The sequence below is a fragment of the Myotis myotis genome, unplaced genomic scaffold (genome assembly GCF_014108235.1).
Source record: "Myotis myotis isolate mMyoMyo1 unplaced genomic scaffold, mMyoMyo1.p scaffold_m19_p_5, whole genome shotgun sequence".
NCBI lineage: Eukaryota > Metazoa > Chordata > Mammalia > Chiroptera > Vespertilionidae > Myotis > Myotis myotis.
The window spans coordinates 99,789,350-99,808,017 of NW_023416357.1; the positions used below are offsets into that span (position 1 = coordinate 99,789,350).

Genomic DNA, 18,668 nt, shown 5'->3' on the forward strand with positions numbered 1-18,668 from the left:
TTGTTGTTTTCAATAGGGAGGGAGTTTCAGACTCTGAGCTCCAGATCCGGGCGAGTCTCTAGGGACCCAAACTCAAAAGGGAGAAGCAGGACTGTCTGGCTTCGGTCAGAACTTGAAGGCAGCTTTCTCTCCGAGGTTTGCAGCGGTTGCTGGGACTCGGTGAGGCAGAGCACCTAGGGACAGAACTGAGAGCAGCCATAACTGCTCCCTCCTGCCCGCCCTGTAGATCCCCTGGGACCCGCCCCACCCAAGCCCTGCACAGAGGCATTTGCCCGATAGCCTCAGGCAAAGGCTAGATTAGCACCGCCCTAGAGATCCAGCACAGAAGTTCTCCCACTGCAGACACAGCTGATTCTCATAGCCAGTTGGCCTGGAGGTCAAATCCCCGCCAGTATTACCTACAACAACCAAGGCTTAACTACAACAAGACTGCGCACAAAGACCACAAGGGGGTGCACCAAGAAAGCATAAAAAATTCGGAGACAAAGAAACATGACAGAAATGGAGGATACAGAGCTCAAAACCACACTTTTAAGGTCTTTCAATAAGTTTCTAGAAACTGCCGATAAACAATGAGATCTACAAGAAATCTAATGAGACCCTCGATGTTGTGATAAAGAACCAACTAGAAATTAAGCATACACTGACTGAAATAAAGAATATTATACAGACACCCAACAGCAGACCAGAGGAGCGCAAGAATCAAGTCAAAGATTCGAAGTACGAAGAAGCAAAAAACACCCAACTGGAAAAGCAAAATGAAAAAGGAATCCGAAAATATGAAGATAGTGTAAGGAGCCTCTGGGACAGCTTCAAGCATACCAACATCAGAATTATAGGGGTGCCAGAAGATGAGAGAGAGCAAGATATTGAAAACCTATTTGAAGAAATAATGACAGAAAACTTCCCCCACCTGGTGAAAGAAATAGACTTACAGGTCCAGGAAGCGCAGAGAACCCCAAACAAAAGGAATCCAAAGAGGACCACACCAAGACACATCATAATTAAAATGCCAAGAGCAAAAGACAAAGAGAGAATCTTAAAAGCAGCAAGAGAAAGAAACTCAGTTACCTACAAGGGAGTACCCATACGACTGTCAGCTGATTTCTCAACAGAAACTTTGCAGGCCAGAAGGGAATGGCAAGAAATATTCAAAGTGATGAATACCAAGAACCTACAACCAAGATTACTTTATCCAGCAAAGCTATCATTCAGAACTGAAGGTCAGATAAAGAGCTTCACAGATAAGGAAAAGCTAAAGGAGTTCATCACCAACAAACCAGTATTATATGAAATGCTGAAAGGTATCCTTTAAGAAGAGGAAGAAGAAGAAAAAGGTAAAGATACAAATTATGAACAACAAACATGCATTTATCAACAAGTGAATCTAAGAATCAAGTGAATAAATAATCTAGTGATCATAATAGAATCAGGGACATAGAAAGGGAATGGACTGACTATTCTTGTGGGGGAAAGGGGTGTGGGAGATGCGGGAAGAGACTGGACAAAAATCGTGCATCTATGGATGAGGACAGTGGGTGGGGAGTGAGGGTGGAGGGTGGGGCGGGAACTGGGAGGAGGGGAGTTATGGGGGGAAAAAAGAGGAACAAATGTAATAATCTGAACAATAAAGATTTAATTTAAAAAAAAAAAAGAAACTTTGCAGGCCAGAAGGGAGTGGCAAGAAATATTCAAAGTGATGAATGCCAAGAACCTACAACCAAGAATACTTTATCCAGCAAAGTTATCATTTAGAATTGAAGGTCAGATAAAGAGCTTCACAGATAAGGAAAAGCTAAAAGAGTTCATCACCACCAAACCAGTATTATATGAAATGCTGAAAGGTATCCTTTAAGAAGAGGAAGAAGAAGAAAAAGGTAAAGATACAAATTATGAACAACAAATACACATCTATCAACAAGTGAATCTAAAAATCAAGTGAATAACCTGATGAACAGAATGAACTGATGATTATAATAGAATCAGGGGCATAGAAAGGGAGTGGACTGACTATTCTTTGCGGGGGGGGGGGGGGGGAAGGGCGGGGAGAAGGGGTGTGTGGGATGTGGGAAGAGACTGGACAAAAATCGTGCACCTATGGATGAGGACAGTGGGTGGGGAGTGAGGGTGGAGGGTGGGGTGGGAACTGGGTGGAGGGGAGTTATGGGGGAAAAAAGAGAAACAAATGCAATAATCTGAACAATAAAGATCTAATTTTTTTAAAAAGTGTGTTTCTTGTTGCCCAGCCAGTATGATTTAGTGGTTGAGCATTGACCTATGAACTAGACAGTGGTCAGCAAACTCATTAGTCAACAGAGCCAAATATCAACAGTACAACAATTGAAATTTCTTTTGAGAGGCAAAATTTTAAACTTAAACTATATAGGTAGGTACATTGTTATTTACTTAATTAGGGTACGCCTAAGGCTTAGGAAGAGCCACACTCAAGGGGCCAAAGAGCCGCATGTGGCTAGTGAGCCGCAGTTTGCCGACCACGGAACTAGGAGGTCACGGTTCAATTCCCGGACAGGACACATACCTGGGTTGTAGACTCCATCCTCAGTAGGGGGCATGCAGGTGGCCTATCAATGATTCTCTCTCATCATTTATGTTTCTATCTCTCTCTCCCTTTCCCTTTTTCTCTGAAATAAATATAAAAATTAAAATATATAAAAAGATTGTTAAAATGTGTCTCTTGTAGACAGCATATAGGTAGAACTTTTTTTAAGGTTAATTCTGCTAATCTCTGTTTTGTGTGTGTGTGTGTGTGTAGTAAAATACACATAACAATAATAAAGTAAACAATTCAATGGCATTTAGTACATTCACAAGGTTTGCGACCATCACCACTATCTAGAACATTTTCATCACCCCCAAAGAAACCCTAGATCCATCAGCAGTCACTCCCATTGCCCCCACCCCGCAGCCTCTGGCAAACACTATTCCACTTTCTATCTCTAAGTACAGATGTTTTATATAAACAGAATCATGCAATATGTGGTCTCTGTGTCTGTCCACTTCCACTCAGCACGATGCCTTACAGTTTATCCATATTGTCAATTTGCCTCTCTTGCCTGGCATCAGCCCACCTTGGCCAGACTGGGCTCTCTCCTCTCTGATAGACACCAGGCGTGTTCTCACAGGGTTCTGGGTGCCTGATTTTGTTGAGGCCCCAATCCACCTCCGTTTCCTGCTCAGTTCAAATCTCTGCATAATAATAGTAATCACTACTGGGCACCTAGAATATGTGGAGCTCTGTGCTAAGCATACTTCCCATGCATTATCTCATTTAGGTTTAATTCTTGCAACAATCCGGGGAGGAGGAAACCATCACCAAGTTCCCACCCTTTCCAGTTGGGAAGTGGCAGCATGTTCAGTGCCCCACATACCTATGCCTTTCACTGACCCACTCTGCCCAAGACTGGCAAGTCCCCACTTGCTAACACTGTGACACTGAGTGGATTCCTTAACCTTTCTGTGCCTCCATTTCCTCATCTATAAATTCGTGATAATAATAACACCTGCCTCCAGAGGTGCTGTGAAGATGAAAGGAGCTAACAAAGATAGGTGTCTGCCTCCTATCCCCTGAGGCCAGGCCAGCCTTCTCTAGGGTGGCTTAGCTCACATCCTGACCCTAAAAGGAAAGACTGACTAAGAACAAATGCTTCCCCCTGGCACCTGAGGATGCCTGAGGACCCTAGCCTGCCTTCCAGCTCATGGTCCGCGACCCTCCTCTGGGGATCAGCCAATATGACTGTCTCTTTCTGCCCCCAGTGTGCCCTGTGCTGGCTCCTGCCACTTGCTTCTCTAGAAAGGGTCCCTTCCCATCTCTGTCACCTTTCCAGAACCATCTCAAGTGCCTCAAACCTGACTCCTTCCCCCCAAAGCTCTGTTCCCAGTGCCTCAGAGTGGCTTCTCCATGTGATGGATGTTCTCCATCCTGTATATCCATCCAGATGAAAGGAGCTAACAAAGATAGGTATCTAGCTTACCTGGCAAACAGTGAGCCCTTCCTTTCTGTGCCTGCCATACCTGCCATGCTGTTTTACTCTCTGGCCGGGTGGTCTTGGCTTGTGGCCTTTGCTGACTCCTATCCCCTGAGACCATGTCCTCAGTGCCCAGGAGGTTGACCCACAGGCACTACTGTGCTCACTTGCAACCATCATTTCTATCAATGGGAAAATGACAGGAGAGAGGGCAGGGTACTTATGCCCCAAGATGCAAAGTCTTCTCCAGGACTATAGGCTTTGATGGATAACCATGTGCTGAATGGGGAGGCAGGAGAGCACATGGTCCAAGGCAGGCCCTGGGTCAGAGGCCTCAGCGCCTTCCCTGCTCCGCTGTCACTCGCTGCAGTACCATCAGCAAATTAATGAACATTTCTGAGTGTCAGTTTCTCACATATAAAGCAGGATAATACTTCTTCCCACTTTTCACAGGGCTAGTTCCTGTAGATTTTTATTCAGTTGCTTTCTGTCTGTCACCCTTGCTAGAACATGAACTCCTATTCACCATGACTACCATGATGCCTCCCTCATGTGAGGTCCTCAATTATTTTTTATTGAGATCCATATACCATAAGATAAACTACATTAAAGAGAATAATTCAGTGGCATTTTGTGCATTCACAATGCAGCATCTAGTGCCAGAACATATCCATCACCCCAAAAGTTGATCCTGTAACGAATAAGCAGTCACTCCTCATTCCCCTCTCTATACAGCCGTGGCAACCACCAATCTGCTTTCTGTCGCTATGCGTGTTCCTATTCTGGACATTTCATATAATTGGAATCACACAATATGTGATCTTTGTGTCTGGCTTCTTTTCTCAGTACTTGACGATGAATGCAAGCTTGGAACTTTGGTTCTGCCTCACTCCCAAATGGGGAGGACCTATCACAAGAGGACACAGGGAATAGGAGGTGTGATGCTGGGAGGAGCCCAGGTGGGTTACCTTTTCTAAGGCTTCTTCATTGCCCTCCACCTTCTTCCGGAGCTTTATCAGCTGCCACAGTTCCTGGGCAGGCCGGTTGGTCCCTTGGCTGCCCTCCAGCAGCATGGAGGTGGAAGGCATTTCATGCAGCATGCTCAGCTGGCTCTCCATCCTCTCGATACGGCTCACCACGTGGTCGAAGACATTGCTCAGCCTCTTCAGGGGCTGGACGGTGGGCTGACCATCTCCTTCCCGGGGCATTAACATGTTCTGTGAGGTCTGGAGGAATTCCTCATCCCCTGAGAGGACCTTCTTGAGCTCAGTCATGTTGATGTGCTCCAGGATGCCATGGAGCACCAGGTGCAGGGCCTTGAAGTTCACCACACCATACTGCGGGATGGCAATGTTGACCAGCTCAGAGAACGAGAGCGAGAAGCTCATGTTCTCAGGAAGGTCAGCCGGGCTGGGGTTTGGGGCATCCATGGGGACGAGTGGTGGCCTTCAGTGGACCACGAGCTGCACAAACAAATGCTCAGAGATCCGGAGAGGCTGTAAGTCACGGCAGTCAGGGGGAAAATGGCCTCTGTCTTGGCCAGAGCTCAGATGAGAGTTTTTGGTTGCTAGGATACCAAAGAACGTGGCAGTGGGCGTGCTTCCGAGGGTCTGGAGTGCAGTAGAGGAGGTACTCAGTTAATAGTTGATGAAATGTTTGAACAAACAGCTGTTTCTTTTAATTCAAGCCCTTTGATTATGTAAGACCCAATGATCCTTTCCAAGAAGCATGCCGGGAAGGTGACAGAGAGGCAGCTCGCTCCTCAGAAGTCTCTAGAATCAGAACAGGAAAGTTCTTGGAGTTAGGAAAGCCCAGGTTTCAGGAACAGAACCTGAAGAGCTGCTGGTTGTGGGACAGTGGCCAAAGGCCACACAGGTGTTCATTTCTGGAGCAGGAAGGTGAAAAGTGCGTGACGTAGTGGCTTTCGTCAGGTCTGAATTCTGCATGTCCCTGGTCCCATCCCCCCCCCCCCCCCCCCCCCCTGCCAACCCCAGAGACATGAGTGACCTCCTGAACTCTGCTGTGCTCCTCCTTGAGCTGGGACTCATCAAGACCCCAATGCTCTAAAGCCTTAAGGACATGGCCATGAACCAGCTGCCGCAGAACTTGAAGGCTGCCTGGGCTGCAATATATTCAGGCCCTGCTTTTGTCAATTTTCAGGCAAGAAAATGGCAGCCTGCTGGTCCTGGTCTCCTAGGGAAGCCTGCAAAGAAAGCCCTGACTCAACCCCAGGAGCCCCCCAACTCCTGGGCCACCCCAAAATTCTTGGCATATAGTACACACTGTTTATACACAGCACACAGCATGAGCACCCCAGGGGTTGAGTTGGCTTCCCCACAGAAGAAACAGTGGACACCTGTCCACTTTAGGTTCATGCACATGACTTTCTCAGCAACTGTATGACCATGTATAAATTACTTAACCTCTTTGAACCTCAGCTTCCCTGCCTGCTAAATGGGAACTAAAACCTTCCATGTGGAGTTGCCAGGAAGCAGTGTGTGTGTGTGCGGGGGGAGGGGGCGCGGGGAGGGGGGCTATAGAAATGCTCCATTAAAGTGCCAGGCCCGTGTGGACCCAAAGACTTCTTTCCCACACTTGACCCAGTATTCTAGTCTTGCCAGTGATCATGGCCAAGGGAGAAGGAGCTCAGGAGACTCGTCTGAATTTAATGTAGGGACCTTTGCAGGAATGTTGTTTATTACTAACAGGTTCTTGACCTAACTTCAACAAATGCTTTTGCTGAGGCCTTTACTACTTTATCTGCAAAACCTACTTATTCCGAATGACAGAAACTGATGCTGAGACCCTCAGTGCTACAATACTCAGTTTGTTCTCTTCAGACACTCTTCATAACTGCTAATTCCACTGAAGGAATTTACCCACCTTGAGAGGAAAAAAGAGACTCACTCCTATTGTGATAAATGTATACATTCTCAGTTCTGTCTGGGCCCTACTTAGATACTACTTCTTTTTGTGACAGCTTTATTGAGATACTAGAGGCCTGGTGCACAGATTCGTGCACTGGTAGGGTCCCTCGGCCTGGCCTGTGCCCTCTCACAATCCAGGACCCCACCAGTGCATGATCAGGGCCAGAGAGGGACCACAGGAGGGCTCTAGGGTGTATCTGTCCTGTCTTTCCCAGTCCTCATTGGCCTGACCTGAGTAGCAAGCTAACCTACTGGTTGAAGCTTCTGCCCCCTAGTGGTCAGTGTGCATCATAGTGACCGGTTGAACAGTCGAATGGTTGCTTAGGCTTTTATATATATAGATAATTCACATACCATACAATTCACCCATTTAAAATTTATAATTCAGCCCTAGTCGGTTTGTTTCAGCGGCTTAAGCATTGGCCTGTGGACTGAAGGGTCCCAGGTTTGATTCCAGTCAAGAGCACATGCCTGGATTGCAGGCTTAATCCTCAGTAGGGGGCGTGCAGGAGGCAACCAATTGATGATTCTCTCTCATCATTGGTGTTTCTATCTCTCTCTCACTCTCCCTTCCTCTCTGAAATCAATAAAAAATATATATTAAAAAAATAAAGTATACAATTCAATAACTTTTATTATATTCACAGAGCCGTGCAATCGTCACTACAATCTACTTACAAGCATTTTCATCATCCTGAAAAGAAATGCTGCAGTCATTAGCAGTCATTTCATTTCCCCAACTGCCAGCCCCTGGCAATCACTGATGTGTTTTCTGTTGTTATGGATTTGTCTGGACATTTCACATGACTGAATATGTGACCTTTTGTAACTGGTTTCTTTTATTTAGCACAATGTTTTCAAAGTTCATCCAGGTTGTAGCATGTGTCAGCACTTCATTTCCTTTTACAACTGAACTAGAGGTCTGATGCACAAAATTAGTGCAAGAGTAGGCCTTCCTTCCCCTGGCTGCTGGCATCACCTTCCCTCCTGCACCCGGAATCCGGGCTTCCCTCACCCGGGCTTCCGGCTTCATCCGGAAGGTCACCCAGAAGGATGTCTGGTCTAATTAGCATATTACCCTTTTATTATTATAGATAATATTCTATTGTAGGGATAGACCAGTTTGCATATCCATTCATCCACTGATGGATATTTAGAACAATTCTGCCTTTTAACTATTGTGAACAATGCTGCTATGGACAGTAGTATACAAGTTTTTGTTTGAGTACAAGTTTTCAGTTATTTTGTATCTCTACCTAGGAGTGGAATTGCTGCATCATAAGGTAACTACCTCTCCTGTATATTAACACTTTGTAGAACTGCCAGACTGTTTTCCACAGCAATGCATTATTTTACATTCCCACCCACGGCAAATGGGGGTTCTCATTTCTCCTCATCATCACCAGCACTTGTTGGTGTCCGTCTTTTTTATTATAGCCATCCTGGTGGATGTTGGATACTACTTGTTTTGTGGCCATCAGACTTACAGCCACCTGCCACACACTCACTGTTCCCACTATCAGGAAATGCCTCCCCTTGCCACCACCTCCCTATAGCTGAGGGCAGACAAACGCAGTCCTGAGGACACTCAAAATAAGCATTCAAAATGATTGTTAGAGGCTTCCAGATGTTTAAAATTACCAGCCCTTCAGTGGATCGTGTTCCCCTGAAAAGACACCTCCAAAAAGACGCAAGCATAGGCTACCTGGGAAACCTCCCAGAGGGATCACCGACTCTTCCTGTACACTCTTCTAGCCACAGTTCTCACAGCAGGGATAACACAACTGAAAAAGGCCATCCAAAATCTGTCTCTGGCCCTAGCAGATGTCATCAATGACACAACTTCTGCTCCAACAAACCAGGGGAAATATCAATTCATTAGCAGATCATGAAACCCTGATTTTCTTCTTGGCTAACCAAGAAGCAAACGTTTCTTACTACACTGATGTAAATACTTAATAAAGGCCACAGGTAAAGTATAACAGTTCGTGATTAGGCTTTTTAAAAAAGCCATCTGCCCAAGCCAGTGTTGCTCAGTGGTTGAGCGTCGACCTATGAACCAGATCATGGTTCAATTCCCAGTCAGAGCACATGCCCGTGTTGTGGGCTCGATCCCCAATGTGGGAGTGCAGGAGGTAGCCAATCAATGATTCTCTCTCATCAGTGATGTTTCCATATTTCTCTCCCTCTCTCTTCCTCTTTGAAATCAATAAATATTTATTTTTCTATTTTAAAAAATCTTTATTGTTAAAAGTATTGCATATGTCCCCCCTTTTCCCCATTGACCTCTTCTAGCCTGTCCCTGCCCTCAATAAAAATATGTACTTTTTAAAAAGCCACCTGGCTCTCCAGGGAGAGACCAGCTGGACTTAGGTGGGGGTAGTGTTTTCATAGCCTGGGTTCAGCAATTGAGGCCCCTGCCTTCAGGATCTGGTGCTAGACCCAATAGCCAGTTCTATTTCTGATAACGGCCCATGTTACTGGTAGCCAATGTATTCTGTCCAGAGTCTTAGTGCAACAACTGTCTTGTGAGAGGACTCAACAACTCACCCTGCAAGACAGCAGAGGGTCTAATCCAGGGGTGGGCAAACTTTTTGACTCGAGGGCCACAATGGGTTTTTAAACTGGACCGGAGGGCCGGAACAAAAGCATGGATGGAGTGTTTGTGTGAACTAATATAAATTCAAAGTAAACATCATTACATAAAAGGGTACGGTCTTTTTTTTTCTAGTTTTATTCATTTCAAATGGGCCGGATCCGGCCCGCGGGCCGTAGTTTGCCCACGGCTGGTAATTGCAGCCCAGCTATGACAACGTTCTCTGAACACCCTCCTGACCAGCAACACCTGATATTGACAAAGCTCTGGATATAGTACATAGTGTTCTGAGGACTGCCTTCATCCACCCTTAGCTATGGGGGCGGGGGGGTAAGGGGAGGCAGCTCCTGAGAGCAGGAACTGGCTAAGCATCAGAGGCTCTGTAGCTGGCTTAAGAGGGCCTTGGTACACTCCAGTGGACATAAACAATTTCACAGAACACAACAGCGCCGCTCTGCTCCCATGAAAGGCCAAGATAAGATCAGTCATAATTAGGTCTGAACTCAGACAAAAATAAGAATACTGTCCAAACCACAAACGTGACCAGATAGCCCACTATCCTGGCTAATATAAGTGACCACTGCTTCTTGACCAACTAAAACTTTATCTGTGTCATTCCTTCTGCCTCTTGATAAGATTGATTACAATATCCAATCACAGAATTAGCCCTGGTTCCTGACAGTACCCAATCCAGAACACTCCCCACCCCCAGTCACCTAACATGGGCCAAAATCCCATCCTTAAAGTCTTTTTAACGTAACTCTCTTATGAGATGTCCCTGGATTCCTCACTGTGTCATAAGAGTTGAAAATTCAAGGGTTGCCTTGACATCTTTGAGCCTCACAGGGCTCTCGAGTTCCCCTGTTCCTTTTGGATATGCCCCCCAACCCCACCCAGCAGGAAAGGCTGCCCACCCAGCTAGTTCCCCCACCAGCCAGACCAGCTGCACTCCACCCGTCGCAATCTGAGGGGCTTCAGTTCCCTGCCAGCTTGTGAAACTATTCAAACAAGCCTCCTGGAGGAACCAGGGGGCGCCCCACTCCCTTACTACAAAGCCTGCAGCCCACAGCCCTAGCTGGTTCACTCTGTTCCTGATGACACCGGAGTGGCCCTGCCTGGCCTGTGCTGTCCTCTCCCTGCTCTGTGAGTATATGTGACTAATAACCGCTGTTGATCTCACCTGTCTAGAGCAGGAGTCTCTCACACTCCAGCAGAGTGAAAGGGACCTATCAGAACACCCTTGTGGCAACAAGTCAGTAAACCTTTGTTCAACTACAGTAGGTTCCTGATGGCCTTGGTTGGGGAGGCTGGCCCTGCAAACTTACAAAAAACACCATGCAGTGATCAGAGCTTTCTGGATTTTGGAACTTCAGACAAAGGATTGTGGAGCTGTATTATTATGGAATCATAAGCAAGACTTTCCTACTTTGGCAAGGGACGATCAGGAGAAATGGGTAGTTTAGGACAGTCACACAGCCGGAGAGGTGAGTGTGAGGCCAGGCCAAGGGGCCCGCAGGGGCCTTACAAAGACATGTGAATGATGGAATGTGAAGCAATTCTTGGTCATTGGGGGCTAAACTGGGTAGGGGGAGTAATGGCTCTTTGTCATTCTGGAGAGATGGCCAGCCAGCATCTAAAACCATTCCTGTGTCTGGGGAGGTCTCCACTTCAGGAGTCCTGTAGAAGCTGGAGTGTCAGTTACTAGTTGCCCAGCTTACTCTGAAGATAGGGCACGGGCATTTACGGAAATACCACAGTCAGTGCTGGAAGCTCCTGGGGCCCAGGGAATGTGTTCCTCTGGGATCCAAGAAAAAGAAGCTACTAAATCAGCTTAGGTTCCAACAGTTCAGAGAGGTGGGAACTCAGCTCAAAGAGCCCAATCTAGTCTCAGGCCTTCAAGGTAGAGGCTACAAGCCAACAAAATACTGATATGCTTTCTGGCACCCAGCACTCAGCCTGACACTGACTCTTCTTTTCTTCAACCAACGTTTACTGAGCACCTACTAGGCGCCAGGTGCTGTCTGTCCCTCAGTACAGAAAAGACTATAGTGAGCAGGTCAGAGGAAGTTTGATCTGGGGGGGTGGAGGGAGGGAGATACACTCTTATTTTACAACAAAGAAATAAAATAACTTCAGGTAGTGATAGGAATTAGAAACATATAAAACAAAGACAAAATGAAAATGGGGGATGGGCACTAATTAAATAGGGTTGTTGGGGTAGCCAGCCTCCAAGATGGCTCCCAAAGATACCCCTGAGACTCACCCCTTGTGTGGTCTGCTCCCATCCTATCCCACAAAACTGGTCATGTACCTTATACCACCAATGCATCTATGTACACACATGCACTCATTCATTTTTACATTACAATATGGTAAGATTTTGGAAAGTTGTATATGTCGCAGGTGATTTGATGCTGCTAAATTGAAACACATGATAAAAATGCAAAAAAAGCCCAATGTGTTAGACTTGAAAGGGTCCATTAACTTTAAAAATCATGTCATTTTAGCCCTAGCTGGTATGGCTCAGTGGATAGAGCATCGGCCTGCGGACTGAAGGGTCCCAAGTTCGATTCCGGTCAAGGACACATCACCGGGTTGTGGGCTCAATCCCCAGTGTGGGGCGTGCAGGAGGCAACCAATCAATGATTCTCTCTTATCATTGATGTTTCTATCTCTCCCTCTCCCTCTCCCTTCCTCTCTGAAATCAATAAAAATATATTTAAAAAAAAATCCCAGTCTCAGGTTCTCCCTTCAGACCAGACTAGCTTAAAAAAAAAAATCATGTCATTTTAGTTCTGGAAATAAACTAGTTCTTACAAAAATGAAAGATCTAAAGACCTGGCTGCTGTGTGGGAGAAGCCACGAGGCCATGCCATAGGATGTTCCCGGTTTCCTGGAGATTTGCTGGCCCCAGGGAGGACCCTGCTCTTAGGTCAACAGACAGCAGCTGTGGCCTGGCATTGCTCACTTCTGATGGCAGAACCCTAATTCAGACAATTTCGGGATAAACTTGTTACTGGGATATTCTTTGAATGGCTGGTTGGAGCCAAAAGCCAATTAACAGGATTGGAAACAAAAGCAGCATTTTTTTTTCTTCCAAATAAATTGAGGTCAGAGATTAAATCAGTTATGTAAAGTGTCATTTTTCTGCTTTGTCAGGACAAGCCTTTTTTAAAAAAAAAGAGAGAGAGAGAGAGAGAGAAAGAGGAAGGAAGAAACATCAATTTATTGTTCCACTTATTTATACAATCGTTGGTTGCTCCTTGTTAGTTTTTTGTTTGTTTTTCTTTTCCCCATTGGTTGCTTCTTGCATGTGCCCTGGCCGGATATTGAACCCGAGATCCTGGCATATCAGGACAACTCTCTAACCAGCTGAGCTACCTGGCCAGGACCCAGAAAGCCATTTTTCATGCTGGATAAATAGCTAGGAATGATAACCAGATGACCTTTCCTCTCTCACCCCAGGAAGAACTGACAGGAGGAAGGACTGCTGGTGAAGGATTAAGAAGAGGTTGTGCTGAGTGTCTGCTATTTCCGATTGCCTCGCATTAGACATTCTACTTATTTATAATGGGGGTGAAGGTGGAGGTGGGGATTTCATAACAGATGCAGGCAGCTTGCCCCCTACTCAGAAGCTGAAAGTCCAATCAGATTTCCCCTCCCACCTCAATCTCATTTGTGGTTAGGTGGGAAAAATTAACAAGGCAACTGCTGTCCCTGGTTCTGAATTTCAGGACCAATACTTTTTTTTTTAAACAAGAAAAAACAATCAAATTTAATGGACTACATACATATAAGAACACCACATATCTGAGCGAGTCAGAGACACCACACACATAAGAGGTTCAGAGAAAGAAAGGGAAAATCAGGTATATCTGGCATTCTGAGCTAAGGCACCTGGGACTTCAGAGGGGAGGAAGGTCCTTGCAGGACGATAAGAGCAGATGTTCAGTAACTAGAAGTTTGTCCAGCCCTATAAGTAGGACAAACTATAAAAAATTATAAAACTATAAAAATTATTTTCGGTGATAACCCTTATTATGGGTAAGGCCTCTAATTTAAAGTCTTTTTTATTTTTATTTTTTTAAAATATATTTTATTGATTTTTTACGGAGAGGAAGGGAGAAGGATAGAGAGTTAGAAACATCGATGAGAGAGGACCATCGATCAGCTGCCTCTTGCACACCCCCCACCGGGGATGTACCCACAACCAAGGTACATGCCCTTGGCTGGAATCGAACCCGGGACCCTTCAGTCCGCAGGCCAACGCTCTATCCACTGAGCCAAACAGGTCAGGGCTAAAGTCTTTTTTTTAATTGTTGACAGTATTACAGACTCCTCCATTCTCCCCCCTTTTGGTTCCCTCCACCTGGCCCATGCCCCACCCCAGGCCTTCACCACACTATTATCTGTGTCCATGGTTTATGCATACATACTTTTTAAAAAGCCTTTTTAAACGCAAACTGGCTGGACTAACCTTCGGGAAGCTGTGGGGCCATGGGGTAAGCATCAGTCTGGAGGGTGGGGGTGAAAGTATAGTGACTCAGCTACTGAACATGTGAGGGAAGATATCTGATTGTAGCCACTTACCTCCCTGAGCCTCAGAGTTCTCAGCTCTCAGATTGGGTTAAGAGCCCTTATGTCACAGGGTGAAGGGCAGATGGAAAGGGAAGGGAGTTTTCAGGATGCCCACAGTGGGGTCGAGGGCCCAGTGGCTGGGTCCCTGGGCGGTAGCGTACTAACCTTCCCAGGCAGGCTGTCTAGGTCCCCCAGGCCCACGCTCAGCTTTCTGGTTCCAACCTGAGCTGGGTTCCTTAACCAAGGAATATAATTCTGAGAGCAACCATGGCCTTCAAATCAAGTCCTTTTCTGCTTAGGTAACCAGAGTAAGTTCCTGTTGCTTGTAACCAAGAAATCACAACTGGCCTAAAGTGCCCTTTTGTAAGGCTGGCTAAATGTCACAGTCAGGAAAACACAAATAGAACTCAGTGCTGAAGGACAGTGTGTGTCTAGGTGATCGTCAATCAGAGCGTGAACTCGCTGTGCCTCCTGAGGCTCACTCACCCAGGAGGGTATGTCCCAGTGGGAGGAATAGCTGCAGGTGCCCAAATTTCTTCTTGCGGAGGCGGGGGGGGGGCATAAAGTATTAGCTTACATTTGCACTGACCTGGACAGGGCACTGTCCAGCTTCCTTAACAAGACCTCAGACAAGAGGTTTCCAGGGCCTCTGAAAGATTCCCAGGGATCTGGGGCAATCTTCCTCCCCCCAATCACTTGTATCACATCCTTCATCAGACTTTTCCTCCTAAATATCTCCCAATTCCACCCACACCCCTTCTTGTCCACTGCCGGACCTGACGTCCTTTACTCAGGACAAGACAATCCAGTTGATGTGGTCTGTGTGCTGCATGGCTCAGCCCACCTCTCACCTCAACTCACAGGAGCTCTTTCAATTCTCTGACCAACTCCCCAATCCTCACCCCAGCCCCTGGCAACCACTATTCTACTTTCTGTCCCTATTACTTTGACGACTTAGGTACTTCATTATAAGTGGAATCATACAGTATTTCTCTTTCTGTGACTGGTTTATCTCCCTTAGCATAAAGTCTTCAAGATTCATCCACATAGCAGCATCTATCAGAATTTCCCTTCCTTTATTAAAAAAAATTGATTTCAGAGAGAAGAAGGGAGAGGAGAGAGGGAAAGAAACATCAACGATGAGACGCCTTCTCTACACCCCCCACTAGGGATCGAACCCATACCTGGGCATGTGTCTTTGACTGTGAATTGAACCTGTGACCTTTTGGTGCACAGGATGACACTCAACTACTGAGACACAAGCAGGGCAGTTTCCTTCCTTTCTAGGCTGAGTAATATTCCGAAATACATATACTACATTTTGCTTATCCATTCATATGTCTCTGGATGATGGGCTCCTGAGTTGCATCTGTATTTTGGCTATTATGAATAATGCTGCTATGAACAAAGGAGTACCAATACCTGTTCAAGTTCCTGCTTTCAATTTTCTAATTCAGAAGTGGAGTTGCTGAATCATTTGGTATCTCTATGGTTCATTTTCTGAGGAACTGCCATACTGTTTCCAAGTGGCTGCATCAATTTACATCCTCACAAGCAGTGCACAAGGGTTCCAATTCCTCCACATCCTCACCAGAACTTCCTATTTTCTGATAAAGCCACCCAAACGGGTGTGAGATGATATTTCATGGTGGTTTTGAGTTGCATTTTCCTAATGACTAGTGATGTTGAGTATCTTTTCATGTATTTACTGGCCATTTGTAGACCTTTTTCAGAAAAATGTTTACTTAAGTCCTTTGCCCATTTTTTCGTTTGCTTGTTTTTTGTGTGTTAACTCTCACCCAAGGATAGTTTTCCCATTGATTTTTAGAGAGAGTGGAAGGGAGGGAGAGAGAGTGAAAGAGAAAAACATCGATGTGAGAAACACTGATTGGTTGCTTTTAGCATGTGCCTGACTGGGGCTGGGGATCGAGCCCGCAACCTGAGCACGTGCCCTTGACAGGAATCGAACCCGGGACCCCTCAGTCTGCAGGCCGACACTCTATCCACTGAGCCAAACCAGCCAGGGCCACACAGCTTTTTTTTTACACATAGCTATTAAGTGGCATGGCCAGTACTTTAATCTAAGATCTCAGCTCTCATCCTGCCTATCGCTTATTCAATCATTTGTTCACTCAAAGAGTCTAATGAATGTTGACTATGTACCAGAAACTGTTCTGGGAACTAGAGAATATCAAACAGACAAGAGTCCTGCCCTCATGAAGACATCAAACAATTAAACAAACAGATAAATAAAGTACTTTAAATGATGTTGCGTGTTATGAAGAAAATGAAGCAGGCAAAAAGACAATGGTGGCAGGTGCTCAGGTGTCTGTGGCGGTGACATCTGAGCTGAGACCTAAAGAGGTTCCTGGAGCTCCTTCAGAACAGAGATCTTTTTTTTTTATTTTTTTTTTATTTTTTATTTTTAATATATTTTTTATTGATTAAGATATTACATATGTGTCCTTGTCCCCACGTTACCCTCTACCCCCACCCCCCCCACCCCCGCTCATGCCCTCACCCCCCCGTTGTCCATGTCCATTGGTTAGGCCTATATGCTTGCATATAAGTCCTTTGGTTGATCTTTCCCCCTTACCCCCACCCTCCCCTACCTTCCCTCCAAGTCCCGACAGTCCAATCAATGCCTCTCCGTCTCTGGATCAGTCCTTGTTCATCAGCTTATGTTGTTCATTATATTCCACAAATGAGTGAGATCCTGTGGTATTTATCCGCTCTCCAGTTCCATCCATGCTGTGGCAAATGGTAAGAGTTCCTTTTTCTTCTTCCTCTTCTTAAAGAATACCTTTCAGCATTTCATATAATGCTGGTTTGGTGGTGATGAACTCCTTTAGCTTTTTCTTATCCGTGAAGCTCTTTATCTGACCTTCTATTCTGAATGATAGCTTTGCTGGATAAAGTAATCTTGGTTGCAGGTTCTTGCTATTCATCACTTTGAATATTTCTTGCCAGTCTCTTCTGGCCTGCATGGTTTCTGTTGAGAAATCAGCTGACAGTCGTATGGGTACTCCCTTGTAGGTAACTGACTGTCTTTCTCTTGCTGCTTTTAAGATTCTCTCTTTATCTTTTGCTCTTGGCATTTTAATTATGATGTGTCTTGGTGTGGTCCTCCTTGGATTCCTTTTGTTTGGGGTTCTCTGCGCTTCCTGGACTTGTAAGTCCATTTCTTTCACCAGGTAGGGGAAGTTTTCTGTCATTATTTCTTCAAAAAGGTTTTCAATATCTTGCCCTCTCTCTCCTTCTGGTACCCCTATAATTCTGATGTTGGTACGCTTGAAGTTGTCCCAGAGGTTCCTTACACTATCTTCATATTTTTGGAATCTCTTTTCTTTTTTCTTTTTCGGTTGGGTATTTTTTGTTTCTTTGTATTTCAAATCTTTGACTTGATTCTTGGGATCCTCTTTTCTGCTGCTGGATCTCTGTAAATTATTCTTTATTTCAGTCAGTGTATGCTTAATTTCTAGTTGGTCCTTTTTCATGTCCTCCATGGTCTCCCTATACTTATTGAGGGATTCATTAAATTTATCGGCGGTTTCCATAAAATTCTTGAAAAACCTTATAACCGTGGCCTTAAACTCTATATCCAATCGTTTGCTTTCCTCCATTTCTGCCATTTGTGACCTGTTTCTTTGTCTCCGCATTTTGGCAGCTTCCCTTTGTTGATAGAGTGGCCCTGTGCGCCAGGTGTCCTGTAGGGCCCAGTAGCTCAGCCTCCCCAGTTACCTGGGGTGGACACTCTTGGTGCACTCTTGGTGCCTTGGTTGTTGTAGAATCACTGGGAGGAATTGACCTCCAGGCCAATTGGCTGTGAGAATCAGCTGTGTCTAAAGTGGGAGAACTTCTGTGCTGAAGACACCCTTCTGGGGCAAGACTTGCTTCAGTGGGGCTTTGGTGCTCACTGAGTCTGCTCCCTGAGTGCGTCCCTTATGGATCTGAGGAGTTGCAGTCTGGATGGACCCCCTCTGACCACTGGGTACAGTGGCTCCTGGATCTAAGGAGGTGCTAATTCAGCCTCTGCCTGAGGCCACACAGCAGGAGCCACAAAGAGGCTCAGCTGTGAAGCAATGCAAGCCGCTGCGGGGCCTTGGGCCTTCTCTTGGAAGTTCCAGGTCTGCCTGGTTCGGCTGCAGTTAGGTACATTCACATGCAAAAGCCTCTGCCGCAGCCTGGGTGGGGCGGGGTCTCAGGGAGTCAGAGGGCGGAGAAAGCGGCCATGGCCGATTCTCCGCCCGGAGTCGCGCGTCTCAGTGTTCCGGTAACGGCTGCAAGCACCTCTGAGGGAAAGCCGCCCTCAAGTTCGCTCGCTGCCGGACAGACCAGCTTCTCCCCGTATGAGACCTGGGTCCCCAGAGACTTCCCGGAACCGGAGTTCAGAGCCGTCGGGAGTTTGTGATTCAAAAAGACAGCCGCGTCCTCAGGCGCCACCCCCTTTCCTCGCGCGCCGCCGTACTTCTGCACTTCACCTCCGCAGCGCCTCTGGCTCTCAGCATGCTTTTCTTTCCTTCTAGTTGTGGAATTTACACTCAGCCAGCCTTCCTGTTGTTCTGGATGATGTTTGCTCAG

General features: G+C 46.1%; 1 protein-coding gene across 1 annotated transcript in view; it reads right to left on the reverse strand.

Moving 5' to 3' along the window:
• Positions 1-5,752, reverse strand: part of CUNH16orf96 (chromosome unknown C16orf96 homolog) — a 38,780-nt gene extending 33,028 nt beyond the window's left edge. Inside the window, exon 1 of the mRNA XM_036308572.1 lies at positions 4,955-5,752. Coding sequence (XP_036164465.1) covers positions 4,955-5,416 — 462 coding nt within the window. The 5' untranslated portion in view covers positions 5,417-5,752. The remainder of the gene's footprint in view (positions 1-4,954) is intronic.
• Positions 5,753-18,668: the final 12,916 nt, after the last annotated feature.